Genomic DNA, 27264 nt, shown 5'->3' with positions numbered 1-27264 from the left:
AAACGTTTATTATAAAACCCATACATTTTAAAAAGGATTTTTAAAACAAACAAGAAAAATAGCAAACGTAAAACATATTCCAAAAAATACATTTAAAAATATAAAAAAACAGAAAGTTCTACAGAACAACACATGACAAACAAAAAAACATATTCTAAAAAATATATAAGACAAAAATGAGCTCACTTTTTTTCTTGACTAGGCATTAGCAAACTGCCATATTAATACTATAAAAATTCACTTGCTCCACTTCTTCATTTTTTACAATACAATAGTGATGATGGGTCTAGGTTTTCTTGATCCTTTGACCTTCAATATAATATATATGTATCTTTATTCTTTTTAAAGCCAAAAAAGACCGCTCGCCTGGCGCATTAGAAATTGGTATCGTCAAATAAACTTGCAGTAAAGTTAAAAATTGGCAAAAGTTGCCTTTACATCCTGGATGACACCAAATTGTCAAATGTTTATTGAAATTTTGGCATAACGTTATATTATAATGAATAATTTCATTATGCAAGTTCTCTTTGGTTTCATCAACATCTTTTTATATTCCTCGCATAAAATATTAATTCACTTTTTGACTTCTTCTTTATTTAGCGGAAAAAAACATCTAACAGCTGATGTAACATCTTTGTAGCATTATAATATTCTCTTTAAAATATCTTGATAAATATTGTGGCATATAAAATTAAATAGGTGCTTCCATTCTGAATATCTCTTGCACTTTTAAAATTGTTTCACTTTCAACTGCTTCATCGAAAAAATTTTTTTTCTTTGTTTTTTGAAGGCCAATTCCATAGAATATGTTTGAGATTATTGCCCTCACAAAAAAATATTTTTGGCTTCTAGTTCAATTTCGCTTAATTTATTTCTTACGTCTCCAACAAAACTCAAATGTCATTAATTCTACTCCAATTGACACTCCCAAGTCCACAGTTTCTAACGTTTTGCTTGTTGCATTCATTCGTTTTAAAATCCTTACCCAAATCAGTGTCAATAGAGTATCCAAGTTACCTTGTCTCAAAGGTATCCATTTTATTATGCAGTGGATTGGCTTCACTTCTAACTGCTGATTTTTTGTCTCTATTATTGCTTAACTGGAAAAATATGTTTGATGGATTCGTAGTTTTTAAGTAAAGCATTTACAGCGTCAAAAGTTTCTACATGTTTTGTTTTCATCGCATCCAGGAATTCATTGCAAGTTTGGTCAGACAGATAGCTAACTGAACCTTTTTCTTTATTCGCATTCCGCTGTAAATGCTGATCTAAGAAGTTGTCAAAAGCCAAGTATACAAGACAACTTCAGTAATTTCCCTTATGACGACTCGTTAAATTCTCATGAGATCAACAAAAAGCTAGTCCTTGAGAAGCAAGTAATTTAATGGTGACAACAACTCTTCTTAGGTCTTAGGACCTTTACTCAATAGACAGCATCGCGTTCTACTTGCTCTTTCAAGCCAGCGTCTATAACTCCAATTTAACTGATGATCCATCTAACTCCAACTGATGATCTTGTTATTAATGTAACCGTAGAGTTCAGATGAAATTTACTTTCTTCGTGAGATTTGAGTAAACTATTGAAATATTTCTAGTGGGTAAAATATATCCAAAATCAGTTAAACTTTTCAATTGAAAATAATTTGGACGGGTAACAATAAACAGCTTTAACACTTCTCTTCGCCTCCATTGGGTTTTACTCTTAAGAGTTGATTTCATTTAATCTTCTATAATAATCTTTGTGTCCAGCTTCATACATTGTTTTTACAATTTTCTAAGGAATCGCTTTTTGGTTTAAAAGTTGTCACAGTTCTTATTTATCAGTCTTAAAATCAGACCATATCGAAATCGCAGGTATTTCGTAGTCTTTTTCTCTATTTAAAAAAAATATGGTCCTCGATTATTTAGCGGACTTTAATTTGATATTAATAAAAGGATACGTCCGTACGGGCTTCTCCGGGGCCCGGGGCCCTGGGCGCCCGCCCCAAGCGCCCAATGGATAAAACAGCACTGTTAAAAAGTATTCGTGTTTATTGGAATTATAAAACAGAGGGTTATAAAAACCGAGATTGTGGGGGAAATGCCATTAAATTGCTAATTAAAGTTTTGAACATTGGAGGTATAACCGAAGAAGACATAAAGTTCTAAATTAAAAGTATCCGAACTCGTTAGGTATACTTTTGAGTTAACATAGATAAAACGATCGACCAAAAGCAGCTCCTAAGGATTGTCTAATACCCATGATCGCACCCACCAACATGGACATTTCCTTAGCTTCTTTTTAGATAATTTTTGTATTAAATGATCACATATATATTAATGCAACTCCTAAACACATGACTTCATTCGACAACATTATTCGAAGCATATGTGTTAAAAAGTTCACTTTGAAAATATCATGTAAATAGCATTGCTTTCACTTCTGCTCCATTCAACCAAAGTTAGTTCAATTCATTATGTATCCTTAATCTAGTATTTTTTGCTCCATTACTAGTTGTATTCTAAAGAAAATTTTGATAGAGCCCCAAACGAAAAATCCAAAGGCGATACACCTGGAGATCTAGGTGCCCGAACAACTAGACCACATCGCCTAATCGAGTGATTAGTCGATTTTTTATATTTCTATTGTAATTACATATATTGGGTTTTACTATGCCTAGCTCTTTTACTTTTGAAGGTATTAGTTCAGAGAAATAAGGAAAAACATAGCCTGTTGGTGTCACAACTCCCTCCGGGCCGAATCCAAATTTTTTGAGTAATATGGACATCTATAATAATAACCTACATTCCATCTAATTTACTTACCGTTGCACGTCATTATTTACGTTAGAGATCTAAGTTGACATTGTTGCCCAATTACAAAAAAATACTTGAATTCATTTTAAATCAAATACATCACACAATTTTTGCGGAAGTGGATTATACAGCAAAACAAATTAATATTCAATGTAAATAAATAAAAACTTTAGAAATAGAAAACAAGAATTAAGTTATAATCTTACATTAAAGTACATAATAAAAACAGTACATATAATGAAACAAATACTTATAGTAAAGAATATAAACAAATAAGTGTCATCACCGCAACTGTCAAATAAATGTTACCAATTTATGCCAAAATATCACCTTCGTTCGATTATAGTTACAGTGTATTCCGAACAAAAGTGCTTCATAAAAACGCTTTATAATCCATTTATACAAATTAAATGAAACATATTATTGTGTATTTCTTTAGGTTAACATTAATAGAAATCTTTAAATATTATTTCTACGCGTATATAATAAAATATGCCTAGTGGCTGTAACGCCAATGTACTCGGCAAAGTGATTCTAAAAAAGAACACACCTACCGCCTAAATATTTCGTGTTGGTATCATGTGACGTCTCGGGCTATGATGCGGATGACGTGCAACGGTAAGTAAATAAGATGGAGTATATATGTTTCCTGCAGCCGATTTTGATGATATACATAGTTATACATAAATAAAGATCAAAAAAGGCAAATTTTCGCTTTTTTCGTCTATTACCAAAAAGTTAAGAATTTTAAACAAATTTGAGAGTAAGAAACTCATAAATCTTGTAAAAAATTTCAATATGGCGTTCGCTGAATATGTTCATCCTTATTGGTTGCTTAGAAAATTGCAAAATAAATCATAAATTTTGAGTTTTTATAAATATTCATAACTTATGTAAAAATTAACTTAGAACCTTCTTATTACACGAAATGCTGAGACTTCTGGTGCTTAAATCATACCCTAAATTTTAAAGCAATTGGTTAAATAGTTTAAAAGTTATTTAATTTGTTTCTCCCAAACTAATTTTTTTTGCCACACTATAAGTCAGAAAATGATGAAGCTACAGTAATACTTTGGATAGTTTATGAAAGAAGAAGATTTACACTACTAATTTAATTAAAAAAAATGTCAAAAAATAATTCTAAATATTGCAAAATTATTTTTCAAGAACATGTGAATTAAAAAAAAAGGGGGGGGGGCTAACTTCGTAAAAAATAATTTTTCTTCGGGTAGCGGTTAAAAAGTTATTCTAATTGTTTATAAGTAAGCAAAAAATCGACATGTTTTTTCAAAATAATTTTACACTGTTTTAAATTACTTTTTGTCATTTTTTTTAATTAAGTTAATAGAATAAATGTTCTTCTTTCATAAACTGTCCGAAGTGTTACTGTAACCTTATAATTTTCTGACTTATAGTGTTGGAAAAAAAATGAATTTGGGGTAAACAAATTAAATAACTTTAAAACTATTTGGCCAATTGCTTTAAAATTTAAAATATCATTTAAGCACAAGAAGTCTCAGCATTCCGTGTAACAAGAAGGTTCTAACTTAATTTTTACATAAGTTATGAACATTTATAAAATCTCAAAATTTATAACTAATTTTGCAATTTTATAAGCAACAATAAGGATAGACATATTCAGCGAACGCCATATTGAAGCTTTTTACATGATTTTTGAGTTTCTTATTCTCAAATTTGTTTAGAATGTTTCACTTTTTAGTAATAGACGAAAAAAGTGAAAATTTACCGTTTTTTGATCTTCATTTGTTTATAACTATGCTGCCCTACTAGGAAAAAAGACCTTAAGTCAAAAAAAAATTGAGATAAGGTCATATTAGGGTTTTATAGGTGGTTTTCTAACTTTTTTTAAGGTTAGAAAGCGGTAGCTCCACTTCTTCAATGAGAAAAACGCTAATGAAATATGCCTTATGTCCTAAATTGTCTGCCATTCTAGTGAACAAAGCCTCAACTACAACTTTTGAATAAAGAAAGCCTCTAGTTACAGTCGTTTTTGACTTAAGGCTTTTTTACTTCAAATTTCTATTATTGCAAGAGAAATTGGAACCACGCCTTAACTTACATCAGATAAAAGAAAGCCTTATATCCACTTGCCAGTGGAGTTAAGGTTTTCTTTTCTCTGATGAGTTTCTTTACAAGTGGCTTTTGATGCTGTTTTTCACTAAAACTAACAGGTGTTTCTTTTATGCTCAGCTGTTTCCCTCCATTATTAGGTATATTATTTTGACAGTGATTACTTAGTTACTAACCTTAATTATTCAAGAAGAGTGTTTTGTTATGGTGTCGTGGGTTGTATGAAAGTTTTACGCTTTTTTTTTGTAACTTGTGACATAAATTAATTTACAACGTGACATTGGACATGTGTAGTTCAAGATCAAGTTATATTTTGAGTTTAGTGAAGGATGTAAAAAATCGAAACGAAGATGATCCTGACGATCCGTTGCCGCTAGCAGCTATTATGTCAACTTCAACAACTACTCCTGTTGTTAACTTTATTTGTAATAATAGTGAGGAGCACGACAACAGTTATGTTTTAACTCAGCTTTCACCGGTTCAACTTACTAATTTCGACAATAATTCAGGTTCCCATGACCTCGACGTTCAGGATGGCCTAGGCGTAGGGATTGTTCAGCCTATTAACTTATTGCCAGAAAGCGAAGACCAACTTGCTGAAAATATACAACCGGAAGACACCCGAGAGGTAACTAAAAAAGGGACACCAAGAATTAGAAAAAAGTCAGTTTTAAGCAAACAAGAAAAACATGAACAGAAAAAAGATAAATATATTAAAAAACATGACTTGTATCCTCCTTGCCAAGCTTGTAGACTGAAATGCATTAAAAATATTCCAGAAGTAAGAAGAGAAACAAATCAATTCTGTGTATTGCGCAAAAAGTTGGCTAGAGAGAAGAAACTTTATGTTGATTTCGACAACTAGGCATGGGGTTAAGAGGCGAAGAGGCAGTGAAAGTTCGTCAAGAAAGTTTTCATTCAATTATTATCTAACAAACCAAAATGAAGAAAATGTCCAGGTGTGTAAGACATTTTTTTTGACTACTTTAGGCTACTCTAAAAACAACGACACAGTTCTTCACAATGTCTTGTGTGTTAACAAAGATCCAACAAATATTGCTCCTGATGGTCGAGAGAAATGTACTCCGCCAACAAAAATTGACCGAGAAGTTGTAAAAGCACATATAGAGTCATACAACCCATCCATTGCACACTACCGCAGAGAACACGCTCCACTGAGGCGCTACCTCCCTAGTGATATCACCATAAATAACATGCATCAAAACTTTGTGGCCAGACATCCGAACTTGAAATGCTCCTATGATTTGTATAGGGCTATTTTAAAAGAAATGAATATATCGTTTACCAAATTGGGAAATGAAGAATGTGAAACTTGTGAAGTCTTTATTAACCATAACACTGACCACAGCAAAGAAAATTTAAACTCCGAATGTAGTACTTGCAACGAGTGGTCTGATCATATTGCAAGAAGTAATGATGCAAGAAACCTCTACAAAACCCATGCAAACACTAATATAGATAAAGACCACATATATTATTCATGTGACTTGCAAAAAGTTATTATGTTGCCTAGGATGGAAGGTTTCAAAACTACCGTTTTTACTAAACGCATAGTTGCATTTAATGAAAGTTTTGTGCCCCTTGGCACTAACTGCAAAAATGGTAGGCCAATTGCAGTAATATGGCATGAGGCCATATGTGGACGAAAGAAGGAGGACATAATTAGTTCCTTTGATACATTTTTCAAATATTTCAGAGATGTTCCCCTCATAACACTCTGGCTTGACAACTGCTCCGCACAAAACAAGAATTGGTGCCTGATGACCTACCTTGTTCACATTATTAACTCTTCGGAGTCAGCCACTCAAACCATTGAACTGTACTTTTTTGAACCAGGGCACACATTTATGTCGGCCGATTCTTTTCACCATCAAGTAGAGTTGTCTCTCAGTCACCATGGCAAAGTATATGACTTTTCAGACTTTGAGAATGCTGTTGGAGCAACTTGTTCTGGGAAAACAGTGGTCAAATCAATGCAGCATGAAGATTTTGCAGTATGGCCTTCTTGTGTCTCTAACTACAAGCTGAATAAATTTGTGAATCGACCCTACCTGAATGATTTAGTGTACATCAAAGCCGAACGTGGCAAAGATACATTGTTGTACAGACTTTGCTACGATGAATATTGCCCCCTTCAGGAACTAGACTTTATGACCAAAAAGGGAGCTGAAAAGGCGAAGAGCCCCCCTATTTTCCGAACTGCACCTCGAGGCATCTGCTCGGCGAAGAAACAAGATATTATTACAAAACTGCTTCCCTTGATGCCTGAAAATAGGAAACGTTTTTGGTTGGACTTGCCTGAAAGTGATGTTCCAGACGTGTGTGTTTCAGACGACATCCCTAGTTGAGAAAAGGGTGTGTGTGTTCCTAACTGTAAAACATATTTTTTTTGTTTTGGCTTAAACTTTTTTATGAACGCATTGTTATATTATATAGATACAGGTCTCAAAATTTTATTCATTTTTAATGTTGACACAAATCCTTGCTAAAGTTGTTTTATTCTAATAACTTATAATCCTGTATTTTTAATGTAGCATACCTTGAATTTTATAGGCCTAATTACAATAGTTTCACTCTAACTCAAGCTAAATATTATGATTTTTTTGTTGAAATACGTTTGTGTATATTTCAATTAGCAAATAAGCACTATTTACCTTTTTAAGAAAGCATTATATTATAACAAACATTTTCAAACAAGACTATTAAATGTAGTTTTAAATTTCAATTAAAAATAGTAAAATGTGTTCTTTCTTAAATAGTCCGTCTCTAAGTATATTTTGAGTAACATTCTATGAATAAATTTTGCAAAAACTCCTGGGTGTTTACCTTTTTTAAACCCTAAATGTTTTTTTAGTTTTAAAGTAAAATACATAATGAGCCACCATGGGAGTTAAGGTTTTTATGTTACGGTTTGCACTACTGTTTGGAGGTAACAAGGCCTTAGTGCCATTTTTATGCCCAAAAAAAGCCAAAAAAAGTTTTTTAACAAAACTTGTTTTTTATTTATTTTTATTAAATTATTAAGGCCTTTAAACGTACATTTTAGAGAAAAAAGGTTGTGAAAAAGTATATTTCACGTTTTATTGAATATCTCCGTTTCAAGTAAATTGGAGTTAAGGCTTTCTTCCTAAGCAGGGCAGTATGTATATCATCAGGCTGCAGGAAACATATAGGTTATTAATACAGATGTCCATACTACTCAAAGAATTTGGTTTCAGCCTAGAGGGGGATGTGTCACGAGAAAACTCTTATTTCTCTGGACTATATTTGCCCCAGATCTCTTCACTGCATTGTTTACAAATCATTGCACTAGTGGGAATCGCACTATATGATCAATGAACAATGCAGTGAAGAAATCTGCGATCAATAAATAAAAGTTTACAAAAAGTTAATTTTGCACTCTTTATATTCTGAAAGTTCAATAACAAAGCCATAATAAGACGTTTCAAATCGTACTATTTTACCTCTCTTATATAATCGAAAGTAAAGGTTTCTTGTTCGTTAACTCCTTCAACCACACTACTAGTCGCTATTTGTTTATCAGTTCGAAGGTCTGAAGTGTATTCACCTTTGGATGTCATTTCTACAGGAAGAGTGGAACTGGCAATTGTAGCTCTGGTGTCGTCATCACCAACCGATTTTCCACTTACTGCTATTTCATGAGTTTGTTGAGGACTTGATACTGTTACATCTTCTAAACTGGTAGGAGTTTCTTTAGTTTCTATGTCCAGCGGTTTAGTCTAAAAATATATGAAGAAAATTTGACATAACATGCTAGTATAGCATGCTGCACATAATGAAATATTATATTAAATATTAATATTAAATATTAATATTAAATGACACGGTTATTAAATATTATTTAAAAGATATTTGATTTGTTACAGGATTTGATGATAATAGAAGCTACAAATATAATAGGAACACATCAAAGCATAAGCATTTTTGAAAAAAAAAACAAATTTAGCATTTGAATGTCTGGTATCTATCCTCTTTAACATATACAAATCTGGCGAGATACCTACAAAATGGCTACTATCGACCTTTGTTCCGCTACCAAAGACCAAGAACCGCAAACACTGTAATGACTATAGAGTAATCAGCTTAATGTCACAATTACTGAAAACATTTTTAAAGGTTATACATGCAAGAATATTCAGAAAATGTGAAGCGAATATGAGTAATAGACAATTTGGCTTTCGTAATTGCTTCGGAACAGCAGAAGCTCTGTATAGTTTCACAACTCCTACCCAAAATGTCGAGACCAACAGAAATATCTTTTCGTCGCATTTATAGACTATGAAAAAGTTTTCGACAAAGTTGCATAACATAATATTCTCATGGAATGTCTAAAGCGAAAATGAATCGACAAGCATGATATTAACATAGTGAGAAATCTCTATTGAAACCAATAGGCTGTGGTTACATTTAATGTAAATAGCACGGATACGCAACAGATAAGTAGAAGAGTGAGACAAGGCTGTGTACTTTCACCATTAATATTTAATATATAGGGGAGACCGGGGCACAGTGGACATAGGGGCAAAGTGGCCACCTTAAACTACCTTTTAAATGGAATGCGTTGCTACTACGGCCACCTAGTAGAGAAAGGCAAAAATAAGTGCAAGTGTTGGAGTTTATAGTACGACCTAGTAGTTAAAGCAGATTACCAACAAAAACTCTAACCTCAAATTTGTGAGTGTCAAGTAATAATTCGGTCTCCAAAGTTTTTCGAATTTCTGGCGAATACGATTAAAGTAAATTTATTTTCTTTATGTAGTTAATTGTTGCATATATTAATATTCTACTGTCCCATAAAGATATAAAGAATAAACTTTTATTTAGAATATATAAAAATTTACTACATAGTTGTACTTTGGGGCACAGTGGCTATTTCAAAAAGGGGTACAGTGGTCACTACTTTCTCAGAGTTCGAGGAGTGACCACTGTACCCCCATCAGAAAATTCCAGTGTTTTATATAAACTGTTTTAGAAAAATATCGTGAAATAGAAAGATGAAAACGGAAATTCCTCTTATTAGCGAAAAAACTATGCTTGCAGCATTGCGAACTGTTTTCAATGGCGGATGGTCAATTAAACCTATTGCAATGTAGTTTTCTATTGCGCACCACAACAATTACGGACACAATGCCTTTACACCACGACGGACAAACCACTCAGGTTAACAGAGTTAACAATTGATCAACAGAGAACACCTAAAAACTGCACCGTAAAACATATAATTACACTAGCAATGACTATTCCGTTACCAAAAGCTGTTCAGTCGAAATCAAAGTCTACAAAACGCAAAAAGACTATTTCAAAAATTTTAAACGATACGCCAAATTTGCACTAAATAAGATATGAAGAAGAACATAGAATAATAATCCGATAGAAACGTAAAGAAGGTTAAGAAAGAAATAAAAAGGTTATAGGAAATAAGATTATTAATAATGTTACGAAGACGCCTGATTATGATACAAATGACTCAGCAAATGAAGAGGTCGACATGATAGACACTGAAGACGATATAGATGCAGAGTGGCGCGCTGAGACAGAAAATGAAGAACATTGTCTAAATTTTAACACCGATAAGGTCAAACGAATAGCTACATTTTGGTAAAGTAGGTATGTGAAAAGGTAAAATGTTCAGGAGCTTTATTGGTAAAGTATAAAAAATGGTCTAATTACACTGTTAATTTCCTAAAAAATAAGGGGGCGATAACCTACATGTTTCCAGAAAGTCAAGACGTAGACGTTATTCATAAAAGTGACAATATGTTGCATCCAGATCCAACAACAATGACCGGATCCAACAACACTAGGCAGTACGTCGAGAACACAAGAACTCGTAAGTTTTAATGTCAATTTTATACCCTATAATATACCTGAATAATATTTACGTGTCGACTTAAGTCGATTTACTGTATTCTTTTTTAGTAATTAACTGAACAAACTCTAGTTAACATTAATGTGTTCACTGTCCCACGGTGCTGTGACCAGTGTACCCCGCTACGGGGCACACTGGACATGTAATTTTGCATCTTTTTCAAACCAATTTGCGATTTTATCCAAATACGCACGATATTAATTTTTATGTCAGATGATGCCTATTAGACCAAAGTTGATAATAAAGTAGAGATTTTAGATCTATAGTAACTGATAAAAAAGATGGGCTAGGTTTTGGAAAATGAAAAAGATAATACTAGCAAATTTTTAGAGAATGTTTGCTAAATTTCAGAGGAATTTATGAGGTCATAGTCTGAATATGTAAAAGGTATATCAATGAAATAGTAATCATGGTAACAACTTCAACACAAAAGTAGTTAACTATAATAAAGATATTGTATATACCATTACATTAAATTACAACAATTTTTCGCACAAGCAAACAATAATGGTAAAATTACAAAGACAAAAATACCAACCACTGCATCCTTTGTCGGTGTGGTATGTGACGTGGTCTTGTCAAATATTGGAACTTGTTCGAAAGCACCAGTAGTGGTTGTTTGAGGTATAGAATCAACTTCTTGTTGTCGTTTGGCTTTAGGATCTGTGATAACTCCAGCTTCACGTAGTAGAGGGTCTTGTGTTCCTGCATGTTGAACTTGATCTGCTAATGTACAGGGTCTTTCTGTAAAGCAATGTTTTACAAAAAACTAAAAAACAATTTATAAAAAACACCAAATCTTTTATTTTAAATGTGGTTATTATCAAGAGTCAAGGTGTATAAATTTTAAAGCGTATTTAACATATTATCAATAATAGGTATAACTTAAGATCAAGAAGTTACAAGAGAGTGGGTAGCTCGCAAATCTCTGGAATGCTGGAGGAATTTACCAGGACGAAGACTAGCGAAACAGTTCATTAGAGAAAATTCGCCAAAATTTACGAAAGACCTAATAAGCAAAGACAGGAAAACAGTCAAAGCTATAATAGGTCTATATACATATAGACACAAGTAAAATAATTGTGAACTGTGTAATTGTTGAGAATGACAACAAACAGTGAACGAAATAAAAAAAGGATAACAATTTTATCTTCGACAGTTCTGAAGGATTTAAGAAGTTTTGAGAAAGAAGATTAAACGTTTATACTTATCTATAATCTCGATAAGGTATTAGAGATAATGTAATATAGCTAAGTAAAGTAATTGTAAGATAACATTAAGATCATGGCTTCAGCCTTTTACTCACTTGTAATTGGATGTCTACATGGTTTTCCAGATTTAGGACAAAGTACGATATCTTCAATATCAAAGCTACCACTAGTAATAGAGTCTTTGTTTGGGCATGTATTATCTTCACATACTTCTACATCAGATTCCCCTAGAAGGGTATAAGGCTTTTAAAACAAAGTCCAAAAGTTGTTTTTAGATCATACCTTTCATAAGTGGAGATTTGGGCATGGTATCTGTCTCCTGCTTTGAAACCGAATATTCTCTTTTCGCTTCTGGCAGAAAAGGTCTAGTCTCGTCTGGTTTACCACTTGCATCGGTAATTTCTGTTTGGACCTAAGTTAAATAAATATACAAATAAATAATAAATTTGAAAAAAATCTTGTCTAAAAAATATATTAGGTATGCTAAAAAAATTGTCAGGAATATTTATCTTCAATCTCTTGATGGAAATGATAAAATATTTACTATACTATACTTCTTTATTAATAGTATTACAATATGAACAATTGAAAACTATTCAAAAATGAGATTAGACTAGCCCTATGGAGTATCAGATCAATAAATATAAAATTATGCATTTTTATGACTAAAACAGATGGATATAATAGGAATAATAAGACTGAAATGACCAATAGGAATAAAAGAAAAATGGCAATATTATTCAATTAGTCCAGGATAAAATATCTTCATCATTATCATCAAAACATCTTAATTTACAGTAAAGTAAGAAAGGAAATCTATTTCCATCTACGCTTCGCAGACTTGGACCATCAAAAAAGACTCGACGATTTGAAGCATACATATATAATGGCATTTGAAATGTGGGTCTACCGTAGAATGTTGCGCATACCATGAACCGCACATCGCACAAATAATTTAATACTACCAGAACTTAACATAAAAACTAGACTCATCACAACTATCAACCAAAATATATATACTAAGATATTTTGCATATACAACTAGAAGAAGAGAAGACATGGAACGAATGATAGTTGAAGCCAACGTAGAAGACAAAAGATACAGTGGAAGATCTCCAGTATGATGGCCGGATCAAATAAAGGACATGACTGGTTACTCATTCTCCGAAGCAAAACAACACGCACAGAAGAGATACTTGGACAGAAATAGTCAAACAAATTACATGACCCCACTATATCCTTACGAAGGAGATAATAGACCAGTAAGGATCTGTTTTTAGGTGGATGTGAGAGGTGGCATTCAGATTTTTGCGGATAAAGTTAGGTGATAACTTCGTTAATAATAATTGATTTATGCTCCTTCTCAAATATGCCCGGAACATTAATAAAAAAAATAAAATATTTAAAAATTTCAAAAAATTTCGTTTTTTTCTACTTTTTTTGCTTATAACTTTAAAACGATTCATTTTGGAACAAAGTCGTATAGGAATAAAACAAAGATAATTAAATTTTCTATCAGATGCGATTGGCTAAAAATGTCTTAATATATCACCCTTGCTGCAAAATAGCAATAAATATAAAATAAGGGGGCAAAACAAGCCTGTCCCCTTTCAATGATTTTCTATCACTTAGGTTACACTTGGAACCTTCCTAATTCGCTTAGAAAATTTTTGTAATGTGCTAAAACCGTATACCAAATTTCATTAAAATTGACTTACTAGATTTTGAATAATAATTTTGCAATCTAAACTTTTTTTAAAAAATTAAATTTTTTTAAAATCTTGCACAACAAAAACTAGAACATACAAAGATTTGTCAATTTTTTACATATAAAGAAGCACTCCACCTATCTAATGCACTTTACAGAATTGAAATCGGATTGTTTAAGCAGCCTCAGCAATGTTTTAAAGTTATAAACAATTGTTTGGCTTATAAACAAATTAGTCCTGTGGCCAGGAGGGGTGCTACGGGCTCCTTTATTTAGATGGACTTTTTTATGTATTTTTGACACAAGTTTTTTATGTATTTTTTTGACCCGTGGAACACGATTTTTTTGGGTAACAGTTGATCCGGATGTCGATAAGATTGTTATAAACAAAGAACTTGAGGAATTACATAACATCGATTTTTCGCAAAATAAAACATTTTTTTGTATTTCTTGGGTAATTCTAATCAAAAAATGTTCTTACAAGTTTTTTCGTAGGATGCATAGTTTTCGAGATAAACGCAGTGGAACTTTCAAAACTTCGAAAAATTGCAATTTTTGAACGCGAATAACTTGATTAAAAAATAAAATAGCAATTCTGCTGACAGCATTTGAAAGTTTAAGTCAAATTATACCGGTTTTAATTATTTGTATTGCTAAAAACCAATTTTTTTATTATCAAACAAAGCCATTTATTTATAAGCCAAAAAATTATTTATAAGTTTAAAACATTGCTGAGGCCCCTTAAATAATCCGATTTTAATTCTGTAAAGTTTATTAGATAGGTAGAGCACCTCTTTATATGTAAAAAAAATTAGACAACTTCTAAATGTTCTACTTTTTGTTCAGAAAGATTTTAAAAAATTTGAACTTATTAAAAAACATTTAGATTGCAAATTTATTATGCAAAATCTATTAGGTCGATTTTAATTAAATTTGGTACACAGTTTAAGTATGTTACAAAAAATTTCCTAAGCGAATTACTAAGGTTCTAAGTGCCACCAAAGTGGTTAAAAACATTGAATAACAACAGGCGTATTTTGCCCCCTTATTTTGTATTTATTGCTATATTGCAGAAAAGGTAATACGTTAAGACATTTTTGACCAGTCGTATATCATACAAAATTCAATTATCTTTATTTTATTTCTCAACGACTTTGTTCCAAAACGAATCGTTTTAAAGTTATAAGCAAAGAAAGCAGAAAAAAATCGACGTTTTTCGAAATTTTTAAATATTTTAATTTTTTTATTAATGTTCCGGGCATACTTGAGAAGGAGCATAAGTCAATTATTATTACTGAAGGTGTCCCCTAACTTTATCTGCAAAAATCCGAGTGCCACCTCTCACATCCAAAAATAGACGTTTTTTTACAGATTTTTACTGGTCTATAAGGTAAAGGGGGAATCAAGCAAGATAGAGCCAAAGAAGGAGAAGGAGAGCCAGAGAATTTAAAAATTTATTTAATTACACTGGTAAACACACAGTTTGCTGCCGGAAATTTTTTTACTGTTTCTAGGTAATTTGGGTCTGCTGAATCCAAAAATGCCACCAGATTTGCTCCATCAGATCGTTTTCAGAAAATACGACAAGACAACAGATCACATTTCTAACATATAGGGTAATTTAACGCAGCACTACCTACATATATGTAGTGCTGCTACCCATGAAATAAACCAAATACGAATAAAAAGTAAGATATTTATTGTACAATAATGTACTTACAAAAATCATCACATATATCTGGCAAAAAATTTAACTTTTCATCTAACCTAACCGGCAGCGTCGCAACAAAAATGTGTTATTCGGCGTCACCTAAAAACTTCCTTTTATATGATTTTCTTGCAATGGCTTTAAAAGGACGGTCCCTTTGAAGACTCCAGCAGTAATCCGCCATCATGTGATAGTCATATCTCCCTGATGCCCCTCTTCCATCGTTTTGATATCTTGGTGAAGATTTTCTGGGAAACGGTCTAAGTGGCTGTGGAGGTAATGAATTTTAATACTCATATGACAACCGTGTTTGTTAAAATTGTTGAGCATTTATTCCACTCTAATGCACAATTGGTATACTTCTATATTTGTTGCCATTATGTAGAAGGATACACTTTAAACTTCGTTTGGAACTGTCAATAAAAAGACGCCAGTGATCTGGTATATACTCCGATACACCCATTTTTTCTAACAGTCCTTTAAAAAACCATATCATCTTGCTGAGAAAAAAAGGCAAAAGATCTTTTATCTCTATTACGGTAGTATGTAATTTTGGTGTCTGGGTGAAGAACATTCTTTTCTTTTAATCTGGAGGTGAGCAACTCGGAAGAATTCTTTGGAAAGATCAAATTTCTGATAATATCGCTTAGCTCTTCCTGAGTAAAGCGCTCAGGACGTGTTGAATCCCCTTAAAAATCACTGTCGTCTTCCTCAAATCTATTAGTATGCAGTTCGTCAAATAACGTTTCGGCATTATCCTCTGGTAACATAGGTAGACTGCTAAATATTGGAATGGGTATCTGCTCAAGCTGATGTGGAATTGGTCTTATTGCTGAATCCAGGTTAGGATATGTTCACGTATATCAATTGTTAAGATTAATGCCCTTTATATTCACAAGGCAGAAATAGCAATCGTCAAAATGATTTTTTGGTTCCCTCCATACCATTGGAAAACCAAATTTAAACATTTTCGTTGTCTTTTCGTCCACTGTCACAAGTTTTCAATACAAGTTTTGCACACTACATGTGGAGCTCAGGATTGATTTTGATCTCCTAAATGAACACCAAAATAGGCCCTTTTGTTCATTTGCCCATTTGTCTTAGAATTTGTTAATTTTGTTTATAAACATATTGCAATTATATTGGTGGAGTATACAGAAATGTAAGAATATTTAAGTATTTGTTAAGTATATTATATCTCGAAAACTAGAGCTGATACAATGAAAAAGTTTGTATTTTTGGAATCCGCACAGATGAATTAACTAAAATCAGTTGATTTTTTTTCGGCAGCAAGGCAAATTTTTTTTTGTTGGGCTGTGTTATCATTAAAAATAAAAAAAGTTCATTGCCAGAAAAGATAATAATTAACTGCATATGAAAATTTAAACCTCAAAATATTCTAGACTTACTTCAACAATACCACCTGGAAGATACTTCAAAGTACTTTTTATGGTTCCTGTGGGTCCCTCTGTTTTAACTCCAAGAATGCCATCTTGAATTACTGTAGTAATAAGAGCTGTCTTTGGCTTTTCGAACTCGAAATTATATTTTTCAACTTCTGAAGTTGCCTCCTTCGTTACCTCAATATCCTAAACAATATTAGTTTTTTTTGAATAGGTAAAAAATATAGATTTATTCGAACCTAGCTCGAAAACGAACATATTTGTTATTTTTTTCTTTCCTAATTATTAATTATTATTATCGATTTAATATTAAAACCTAATGATCTATCTCTTAATTAATAATTGTGATTAACCAAACACACAAGATATATTACAGAATAGGTTTGGAATGGGCTGCGTTTGGTAAGCTATGTAAGCTTATGTAAAGACGATATCTCTGAAGAGAAAAGTATATGAACAGTGCGTATTGCCGGTTATGACATACGGAGCAGAGACCCTAAAATTAATGAAAAGGTCAGCAAAAAATCTAAGAGTAACCCAGAGGGCCGTGGATAGAGCCATGCTAGGAATCACAAGGAGAGACATAATACCAAATAATACCATCAGGCAAAGAATAAAAATCAAAGACATAGACGAACATGTAGCTAAAAATAAATGGAGATACGCGAGTGATGTGGCAAGAGCACTGAACAACTGGTGGACTAGAAGATTATTTGAATGGCAACTGTTGTCTGACAAACGAAGCAGAGGTTGACCACCAAAGCGTTGGAGTGACGATGTAAAGAGAACTGCCGGGAACTGGATGATGGTAGCTCAAGAGAGGGAAACATGGAGAAACTTAGAAGAGACGTATGTTCAGCAGCAGACGATAACGGCTGGATGATGATGATGGTGGTGAATACTTGTGAATAATGTCATAATGAACGAGTGTGTACTGTGTACTAAAACAAAAAATCAAAGCGTTGTGACTATAAAAATATTTTTTACAGTCATTGGAAAGGTAAGGAGAGAGATCGTGGAGATGGATGCAAGTTAATATATAGTAATTCGAACGGTCAAGGCCAGGGCCGCCGCTACCATGTGTGCAAAGTGTGCATCGCACATGGGCGGCCGATTATAGGGGCGGCCAAAAGCAGTCCACTGATGATAATTTTTTTTTAAACGAAAATAAATTCAAAAAACAAATAATAATGATTCAGATATTTCTATAAACTCTAATATTCCAAACAATCTAAACAAAAATGCCAAAAAATGTTATTTATTATATGAACTGCCCTTTTGCAGCTGTAGTCATAAAGTAGTTCCGGGAATGCTTTTTAATTCAAAGTGGCTGGCAGTTTTCGGACTTAAAGGATATTTTTATCTACGTGGTCCATATGCGAATTTTTCAAATTCTGAACATTTATGATTTGTTAAGAAAGTACGGCACGACAATAGGATACTTTCCGAGAATTTAGATAAGTGCTTGTTAAGTTGCTCTCATTGAGCAATAAAAAAGTCTTTTTTATTACTCGATGGTTTAAAAAAAATTTTTATTACTCGATGGTTGCTCTGTTATAATATTGTTCCTTTATGCTTAGTATGGTTATAGATGGGTTATAGTTCAGTCTAAGTTGAGAATTTGGTGATTTTAGACATGCTTTTGATAAACGATTTTGTTTGTAATAGATGTATAGTAGTGTGACCGTTTCTTTTGCACACTACTGTATTTCAAATAGGCCTGGAATCCGCGTGCCAAAAAAAAAGTCGATTAATAGCAAGCTGAAAATTTGTTAATAGCTTAACGGTGTCTAGTCGTGCAAACTTTATGTACGGGAACACTGGAACAGGGGAAGTTTTAATTGTGGAAAAGTTTAAAAATTTGGAACGTCAGATTAAGAAAACGTCCCATGTATTTTGTCGGACAGAACATCCAATGATTTGTTACCCTTTCATTAAACTCTCATGCAAAAATCAGACTACTTATTACTAACCAACATAATTCCTGTCATTTGACATGTTCTTCGTGTTTCACTCATTAAAGTGCCCAGTTGGTTATAGACACCAATCTGATTTTTGCATGAGCGTTTAATGAAATGGTAACAAATTAATTGGAAGTTATGTCCGACAAAATACATGGAACGTATTCGTAGTCTGACGTTCCAAATTTTTAACCTACTCCACAATGAAAACTTCCCCTGTTCCAGTGTTCCCCTACATCATAGTTTGTCCGACTAGACACCGCTAAGCTATTAACAAATTTTCAGCTTGCTATTAATCAACTTTTTTATAACCGTAACCATAACTTACCCGTTATGGTTACGATGTATCTCCTGCACATTTCTTTAAATACTAGTATCTATGTTGAAAGGACTAAAGTGTTAAAAGGGGAGCGGCAAATATTAAGTTGCACACGGGCGGCCAACACTTTAGCGGCGGCCCTGGTCAAGGCACAAATGGAGTAGGTATTATTTTGAACGACGAGTGGAAGGAACATCTTGTAAGGGTAACCAAAAGTGATAGGATAATGAGTGTCCAACTGAATGCAGTCCACACCAATGTGAACATCATATGTGCCTACGCACCATAGGTAGGATGTGAAGAATAAAAAAAGGAAGAACTTACTTACTCGAGATTCCAGTAGGTAGACCAAAAAGGTTCTATTGAAGATGATTTGAATAGACGTATTGGTAGAGAAAGAGCAGGAATAGAAAAAGTAAGTTACAAAATACAATATTTGCAAAATTGGGACAACCAATTGTACAAAGTTCCTAGAAAATTTCTTCGACAAATGTTAAACAAACAGAAATATTTGGTATATACAGTTGGGTCCCCGAGTCTTTACCTGTGCGTCATCATCTAAAGCATACGAAATACAGTATTTCTCATGATCATCTTTCAGTGCGTCACAGTTTTTAGATTTCTTTCTAACGCATTAAATTGTATGTGACAGAAAAAAAGGCACGTCGGTGATTACATTTCGTCGGTGACATTTTTATAACATTTATTCTAGTTATTCTAGTTGTCGATAGATGGCGCCATAATAAAAATAGTATATTACTTTATGAGGCTGAGAAGCATGACTTTTCTTGACGCGCCCGATATTACGCGCCGAACGAAGTGAGGCGCGTAATAGAGGGCAAGTCAAGAAAAGTCGCTTCTTTGCCGAATAAAGTATACTATTTTTTCTTCAAACGTAGCAATTTTCAACCATAAATAGTACAATTCATACGCTATTTTTACTCGAAATTAACTGTGACAACTATCAAAGTCGTCTAGATGTTAGAAATTAAAATAATTAAGTCGTCATTAACTAATTGTACTTTTAATATTACTATAAATAAAAATGATGTTTAATTGTTGTTAATGACATTTGTATTGTTGCTTTGTGACATGTTTCATATTGTTGCCATGACAACATTTTTCCCTCCGCCGTAAAGAAATGGGAAAAAAAACTGCTGCCGGCGGAGACATCAAACTTTGACAGGATCAAGTTAGATAAGTAATGTCATCATTATTTGACGTTTGAAGAAAAAATAATTTTTTTTTTAATTAGATAATAATATTACAAATATAATCTGTATAATTTATAAGACTATACAAATCAAAGAAAATACCATTTTATAAATGCAAGAAACACATTTGATTGGTTTTTATTCCAAATTGAAAATAAAATGTGACAACTGTCAGATTTAACTAAAATGTCATGTTAGAATAAATGTCATAAATGTGTATTATCCTGGTATTATCACGGACTTACCCTTTTTCCTATCATTTGTTACGCACTGAAACATGATCATGAAAAGGACAATAAGTCGGAAATTTACTAAATGCAACAGTAAGTGACAGAAAGTGGGTATTATTCCGATCACGGGTTACAGTATAAAATTTGACGTTATCAAATAAATAGTTTTGCTTTGGTGCATAATTACAGATTCATTTGAAATAGCTTAATAAATTATTTTATTATCATTGATTAATAAATAAATAAACAATTTATAAAAAACTTCGATAAACATTTTCTTTTTGTTATTTTATTTACTTTGGCGGAACATTAAACACAAGCATTCCTTAACTGTGTCAACGTGTCAACAATGAGGTTATTTGTACGTTGTCAAAATTTATCGTCAAATAACATAAAATTTCTAACTCCAATTTAAAATTAGTTGTGGAAACAACTGTTTGTATAGGTGCTATAAAAAATTTCAAAATGAAAAAGTACGACAAAATAACAGCAAAAAATTCAACAAACTGACAGCCACAAAAGTAAACAAACCAAAACGTCAGAAATTGTACTTAAAATATGTGAAAACATCCCCAATCGTCTTTCTTTGTACCTATCTCTTTTCAATGCACTAATTCTAGATCGTTCATAAAAATAACGTGTGTTTTTACTTAATAACAGGCGGCAGCTGGTTTGTCATTAGTTCCATGCGTGGAAGAGAATGATGCTAGATAAAAAGTATGTATTTTATCTCGCCAGGTATTAATGACGCACGGGTAAAGACTCGCGGACTCAACTGATTTGGTATGGAAAGCTTCGAAATGAGTATTGGTATTAAATTGAGTTTAAATCCAATTAACTGAATTAGGACCTACCAAAGTTAAAAAACCACCTATAACTTTTTCTTTCGGTTCTTTTTCTTGCTCGATTAGATTTGCAATTTCTGAGTCTTTGCCTTTCATTGTATCTGTTTTAACAGCTATATTTCTGGTTTGGATTTCCTAAAAAAATAATACATGAATACTATATGCTATCTATCTCTTAGAATAAATAACTCATGAACAGGGATTCGAAAAATAAAATTCTTAATGGAATGTTAAAAGGCTGGAATCGATACTATTAATATTATGTATTTGGCTGTATTATTGGGTCATATGGGACTACGCGCTCAAACTATTTTGAGATTGATAGTATCTTAAGAGGATCGGTACGTATTTTCGGCTGCAATGCAATTCAAATGGGGATTCATTTTTTTCGAATCCTGAGAAAACTAATAAGTATTTTTGAAAAATTTAAACGCAGAATGAAAGATCACGTTATTAGCGAGGGCCGAAAATCCCTGAGAACTTCTATAATGTTTATTTTAATAAGTTACAGGGGTGAAAAACTAAGAGAAAATTTAGTGTGATTTTTAATTTCAAATATATCATTCAAAATAAACTTTTTATTTATTCTAAGGGACTTTCGGCCCTCGGTAATAATTTAGTCTTTCATTCTGCGTTTAAATTTTTCAAAAATATTTATTGGTTTTTTCAGGATTCGAAAAAAATAAACACAATGCCGTGGTAATATTTTCCAAATCTATCTTTGTCTTACAACGCACTCAGCCGAATATAATATTGTCAGCATATATTATTGTCAGTCAGACACTGACAATCAGTGACAATTTTAAATATTTGACATTGCATCGGGAATATGTTGAGTTATTGATTAAATATTATTGAAATATAGTGTATTTGATAAATAATTGATTTAAGACGTGAACTTAATAAAAAGTTATTTATTGTGTATTATTTGTGGAAGATCCAAGCAGAGAATACATCAGGATAATATATTCTGTGATCCAAGTATTTTGTTTGTAAAGATGTTCAAAATTGTAAGCGTTCCGTAACAATATATTATTAAAAAATCACTTTAACACTTTTCCTCTTTTATATTAGTCTTTGTTGTACAAATAAATTATTACAATCACTGAATACATAGTTAGTGAAAAAATTATCACATTTATTAACTGAATTAATAATTTCCAATTATAAAAATAACAGTTATCCAAGAACATTCAAAACTCATCTCTTGAAATTAATGATGACATTTTCAAGTAGAATGACATTCTAGTAATGTTTACATATCCATACCAGTGTGAATTTTACTACGCGTAATTTGCCGTGTAAAGACGGAAAAAGTAGGGATACACGTAAAATATTTGCGAATTATGTACCCATAGCCTTAAGATTATAACTGGATGATATCATTATAAGAACTATCTCCTGGGCACAATGAATTATGGGAAATCTGGAAACAGACAACGGACTGGGACTACCATAGGTTTATTCATTTTACTTATCGTATGGCAATTACAACACATTTAGAACAAAATTACAAACACTAGTAATATAGGTATATGACAAACTTTAAATAGTTACAAACAAACATCAAGTGTATTAATATAATCAATTGACTCTGAAGTTGCAAACAGGAAAGCTTCAGGGCTACCATTGTAGGATCTTGAGGGACACTCTTCAATAATGTGGTCAATGGTTTGGTTCTCTCCACAGTCACATTGAGGAGACGGGTTCTTTCCCCATTTATGTAGCATGTATGCACATCTGCCATGTCGGGTTCGGATCCTATTTAGAGTGGACCATGTTTTACGTGGAAGATCAAAACCTGGTGGCTTGTGGGTAATGCAGGGCATGTTATTTTGCCATGCGCTCCATTCTTGGGACCATGCATTCCTGACGTTGAACTCCTCATGTATCATTCTTGCCGTTTTTAGTGGTGGTTTTCTAGAGGGGAGACGGGTATTTCGTGCATCCTCGGTATCTTGGTGGATCGGCAGATTTATATTGTTCATGATCTTTTTGTATTCACGTGTAAGTGAGTCAACTCGTCGTAAATGTGGAGGTGGGAGGTGACTTAATACTGGAAGCCATTGGATGGGAGTTGATTTAATTTTACCAGCTATCATCCTCATAGTGCAGTGCATCTGAGTGTCGACCTTTTTTACGTGTGGGCTGTGTAGCCAAACTGGAGCACAATATTCAGCGGTCGAGAAAACTACCATAGGTAAAGATAACTTTCAGAGATGGGAATCTACACGTGTACATGCACCTAACTAAATTTATGAATTTGTTTCAGATTTCTAGAAAGTTCATCAGCTTTCGTCAAAATGAAAAAATCTTTAGTCACGATTTTAAATTAGAAATAAAAGTTCATTTAAGTACTAAGATTCTACGGATTATCAGTTCTTATAATATATGGAGTGGAGTCATGGATCTTAACTGAAGCATCACTGAAGAGACTCGAAGTATTTGAAATGAAGAAAATCGAAGCATTTGAAATGCCATGCTATAGACACACATTGAGGATTTCCTTAATAGACAAAGTTCGATAACAAAAAAGTTCTACACAGAACGAGTAAAAAGAGCGAACTAGACAACCATAAAATGTCGCAAACTGTAATACCTGGTCCATGTAACGTGCAAGGATAGAGCCCACTTCAGATCATATTTCAAGATAAAGTACATAGAAAAAGAGGTCCAGTAAGAAGAAGAATATTCCAGCTCCATTACCTACGAAAATGGTTTAACTTGATTATTACCGGACTTTTTAGAGCAGGAGTCAGTATAGTCAAAATAACCATGTTTTTGTTCAACATTCGTAACGGATAAGCTCCATAAGAAGAAGAAAAAAGTTCATTGTTCTAAAATGATTTCAAAGTATCAAAAGGCATTTTGGTATTATAAAATAATCGACATACGAACAACACAATTATTTTTGGAATGCAGGTGAATTTCATATGTAACGTTAATTATTACAGAATAATTATAATAGTCATGACCTACGTCTGCAAGTTTTGTGCAAGGTCTATCAACAGCGGCACACGCGTGATCTTCTCCACAAGGTACTGCAATTTTCTTTTGCTAAAACAGTCAAAAATTACGATTCATGTAAATTATCTATCCGCAAATATGGTTTTTTATTTATAATTTTACAATATGATTTGAAACGTATTTCAAAAAAAAAATACACGGTTATAACAGCAAATTTACTAAGATGTAAATTAGAGCTGGAGAGTCAGCCACAGGCCTACAGAAAAAAAAAATTGTTTTGGTGCCGTGAATCTTTAAGCTGATTTTTACTATATTAGGGGAAACAACTCGAAATATGGATTTCGTTTTTTTGTATCAGTTCTAGTTTTATGGATATGACAAAATCCGAAATTAGAGTTTTAATATTTGAGACAATGAAGAATATGCTATTCAAAGGAATGTACATTGTTAATTAAACTTATTCCTCAGTATATATTTGTTGTTCTCACTGTATTATGCCATATTTATGCAAGAAATAATACTTTAATGTCGTTACATTACTATTTTATAGGGAAATAAAACAGCTTGGAGAGTATTTTTAAACTTTTAAAATGATACATTTATCACTTGTAAACCCATTCAGCCTCCACCTAATAATGGCTCATAGCCCATGGACCATGCTTCGCCTACATAGGAAGGAAGCTTCCCCAGATTAGTATGGAAAAACTTAAAGCTGGAATCTTTCATGGACCACAGCTCAGATTTCTTACAGAGGATCCGGCTTTTGTGGGGTCAATGAATGAGGTAGAGAAAAAGCTCGGCTTTCATTTGTGAATATTATGAAACATTTTCTGGGAAATCACAAAAGTAAGAACTATGCTGAGCTGGTAAACCGTTTGCTGAATAACTTTCACTCACTTGGATGGAATATGAGCATCAAAGTCAACTATCTTCACAGCCACCTGGACCGTTTCGCTGAAAACTTAGGTGACACAAGTGAGGAGCAAGGTGAGAGACTTTACCAAGAGATAAAAACCATTGAGGACCGCTACCAAGGAAGATGGGACACCCATATGATGGCAGATTTTTGCTGGGGTTTGAAGAGAGACTGTTTAAATGTTCATTCCAGGAAATCACGCAAGCGAAGCTTTCGATACGTCAAGTAAAGTTTTTTTCTATTTTGTTAGTTTTTTTCTCAAAAACTAATTGTATATCTGTTTCATTGTACAAAGGGTTTTATTGTAGTTAAATGGCTTAATTCGCAGACGACATAGTTTTGTTCTCTGACAACCTCAAGGAGATATGTGCAATGCTACATGAACTTCAGTTAGTGTGTGCCAGTGTAGGTCTTAAAATAAAAATCTCTAAAAAAAAATTCGTGACAAACCTATTACCGGAAATATCAATATTGGAGACAACGAAGTAGAGCTAGTGGAAAAATACATATACTTTGGACACGAAATAAAGAGCACAAGCGACAACCCAACATGCGAACTACGAACAAGAATAAACCTAGCATGGGCAGCCTATGGAAAACTCAAAGACATCTTTAAAAGCGATATACCAATTTCTTTAAAACGTAAAACATGTGACCAATGTATGTTGCCTGTTGTGACTTATGGTGCCGAAACTTTGACATTGATAGCTACAATTTCTAAAATGCTGCAAATAGCTCAGAGGAAAATGGAAAGGTCAATGCTGAGTATATCGCTTCGTGACCGAGATGAAAATTAAGACTTAGACTAAGAACATGAGTTACCGATGTGATTTCCCGAATTGCCACCCTGAAATGGAATTGGGCCGGACACGTCACCCGAATCAGTGATTGGAGGTGGACGAAGAAATTACTTGAGTGGAGGCCGAGATTAGACAAAAGAAGTAGAGAAAGACCCCCTACTCGTTGGACTGACGATCTCAAGAAAATGTCAAGAAATTGGATGCGCTTAAAATGGAGCACAATGGACAAAAATGGGGGAGGCCTATGTCCAGCAGTGGACGCAAAGGGCTGGATGATGATGATGATGAAATGGCTTAAAATATACGTATTTTTTAGTTGTGTGGTTTTTATTGTAATTTAGTATATCCATATCAGCATATTCGTATTTTAATGCATAAAAGCTGGCATGACCTACGTTATCTTGAAAACTAGAGCTGATAGCGCAAAACTAAGGCCATATTCGGAATCAGCTCCCCAAATATACCTAAAATCAGCTCTAAACACTTCGGCACCAAAAACACTGTAGGCCTGGGTAATAGAACATTTGATGAAGTTTAAATGTCTAGGCATCACACTATCTAGCTGCGGAAAGCTCGAAACCGAATTGGAACATCAAGTGAATAGAGCAAACAGAGCCGCAGGTTGCCTGAATGAGACAATGTGGAGAAATAAAAATATCGGAACTAGAAATGAAAGGCAGAATTTACAAAACAGTCATCAGACCAATAATGACATCTTCTTCTTCTTTTTCTGGTTCCTATCCCTTTCGTATGTTGGAAATCATATTGGCAATCATAACCTTGCTCGCTGAGGCTCGAAACATTTCCGACAAAGAATGACATACCTACGCATCAGAAACAAGATCTGACACAGAGAAGACAAAAAGAATGCTAGATACAGCAGAGAAGAAAACCCTTCGAAAATTCGATCGTAAGTCACTAATAGGGCAGAGCTAGAACTACACATATACGACGGAGATGCAAGGTGGAGAACACTAATAACTGAGTACTGCGTACTGAGTAAACAAAAGAGTAGAATGGATCACATAAGCCGAAAGCCAACAAAATAGAGTAGTAAGGACGGCGAGAGACGGTTTCCAATAGGAAGACGATCAGTAGGAAGACCACGAAAACGATGGAACGACAACTTACTGAACTATATTCACAACATTAAAACCAATATTAACCTTTGAAGCTTCTTCTTC

General features: G+C 33.2%; 1 protein-coding gene across 3 annotated transcripts in view; it reads right to left on the bottom strand.

The window, feature by feature from the left end:
- LOC126881154 (uncharacterized) overlaps positions 1 to 27264 on the bottom strand; it is a 209976-nt gene that overhangs the window by 77137 nt on the left and 105575 nt on the right. For 2 of the 3 annotated variants that reach the window (XM_050645229.1, XM_050645230.1), the window contains exons 14-20: positions 24377 to 24454; positions 21407 to 21532; positions 16835 to 17014; positions 12292 to 12421; positions 12105 to 12236; positions 11337 to 11542; positions 8373 to 8648 (exon numbers count right to left, since the gene is read on the bottom strand). In XM_050645229.1, the coding sequence (XP_050501186.1) occupies positions 8373 to 8648; positions 11337 to 11542; positions 12105 to 12236; positions 12292 to 12421; positions 16835 to 17014; positions 21407 to 21532; positions 24377 to 24454 (1128 nt within the window). The remainder of the gene's footprint in view (positions 1 to 8372; positions 8649 to 11336; positions 11543 to 12104; positions 12237 to 12291; positions 12422 to 16834; positions 17015 to 21406; positions 21533 to 24376; positions 24455 to 27264) is intronic. The other variant, XM_050645231.1, reaches the window with a different exon arrangement.

This window comes from Diabrotica virgifera, chromosome 3, assembly GCF_917563875.1.
Source record: "Diabrotica virgifera virgifera chromosome 3, PGI_DIABVI_V3a".
Classification (NCBI taxonomy): domain Eukaryota; kingdom Metazoa; phylum Arthropoda; class Insecta; order Coleoptera; family Chrysomelidae; genus Diabrotica; species Diabrotica virgifera.
The sequence above is the reverse complement of the archived record's forward strand: the minus strand, read 5'-3'. Positions and strand labels throughout refer to the sequence as shown.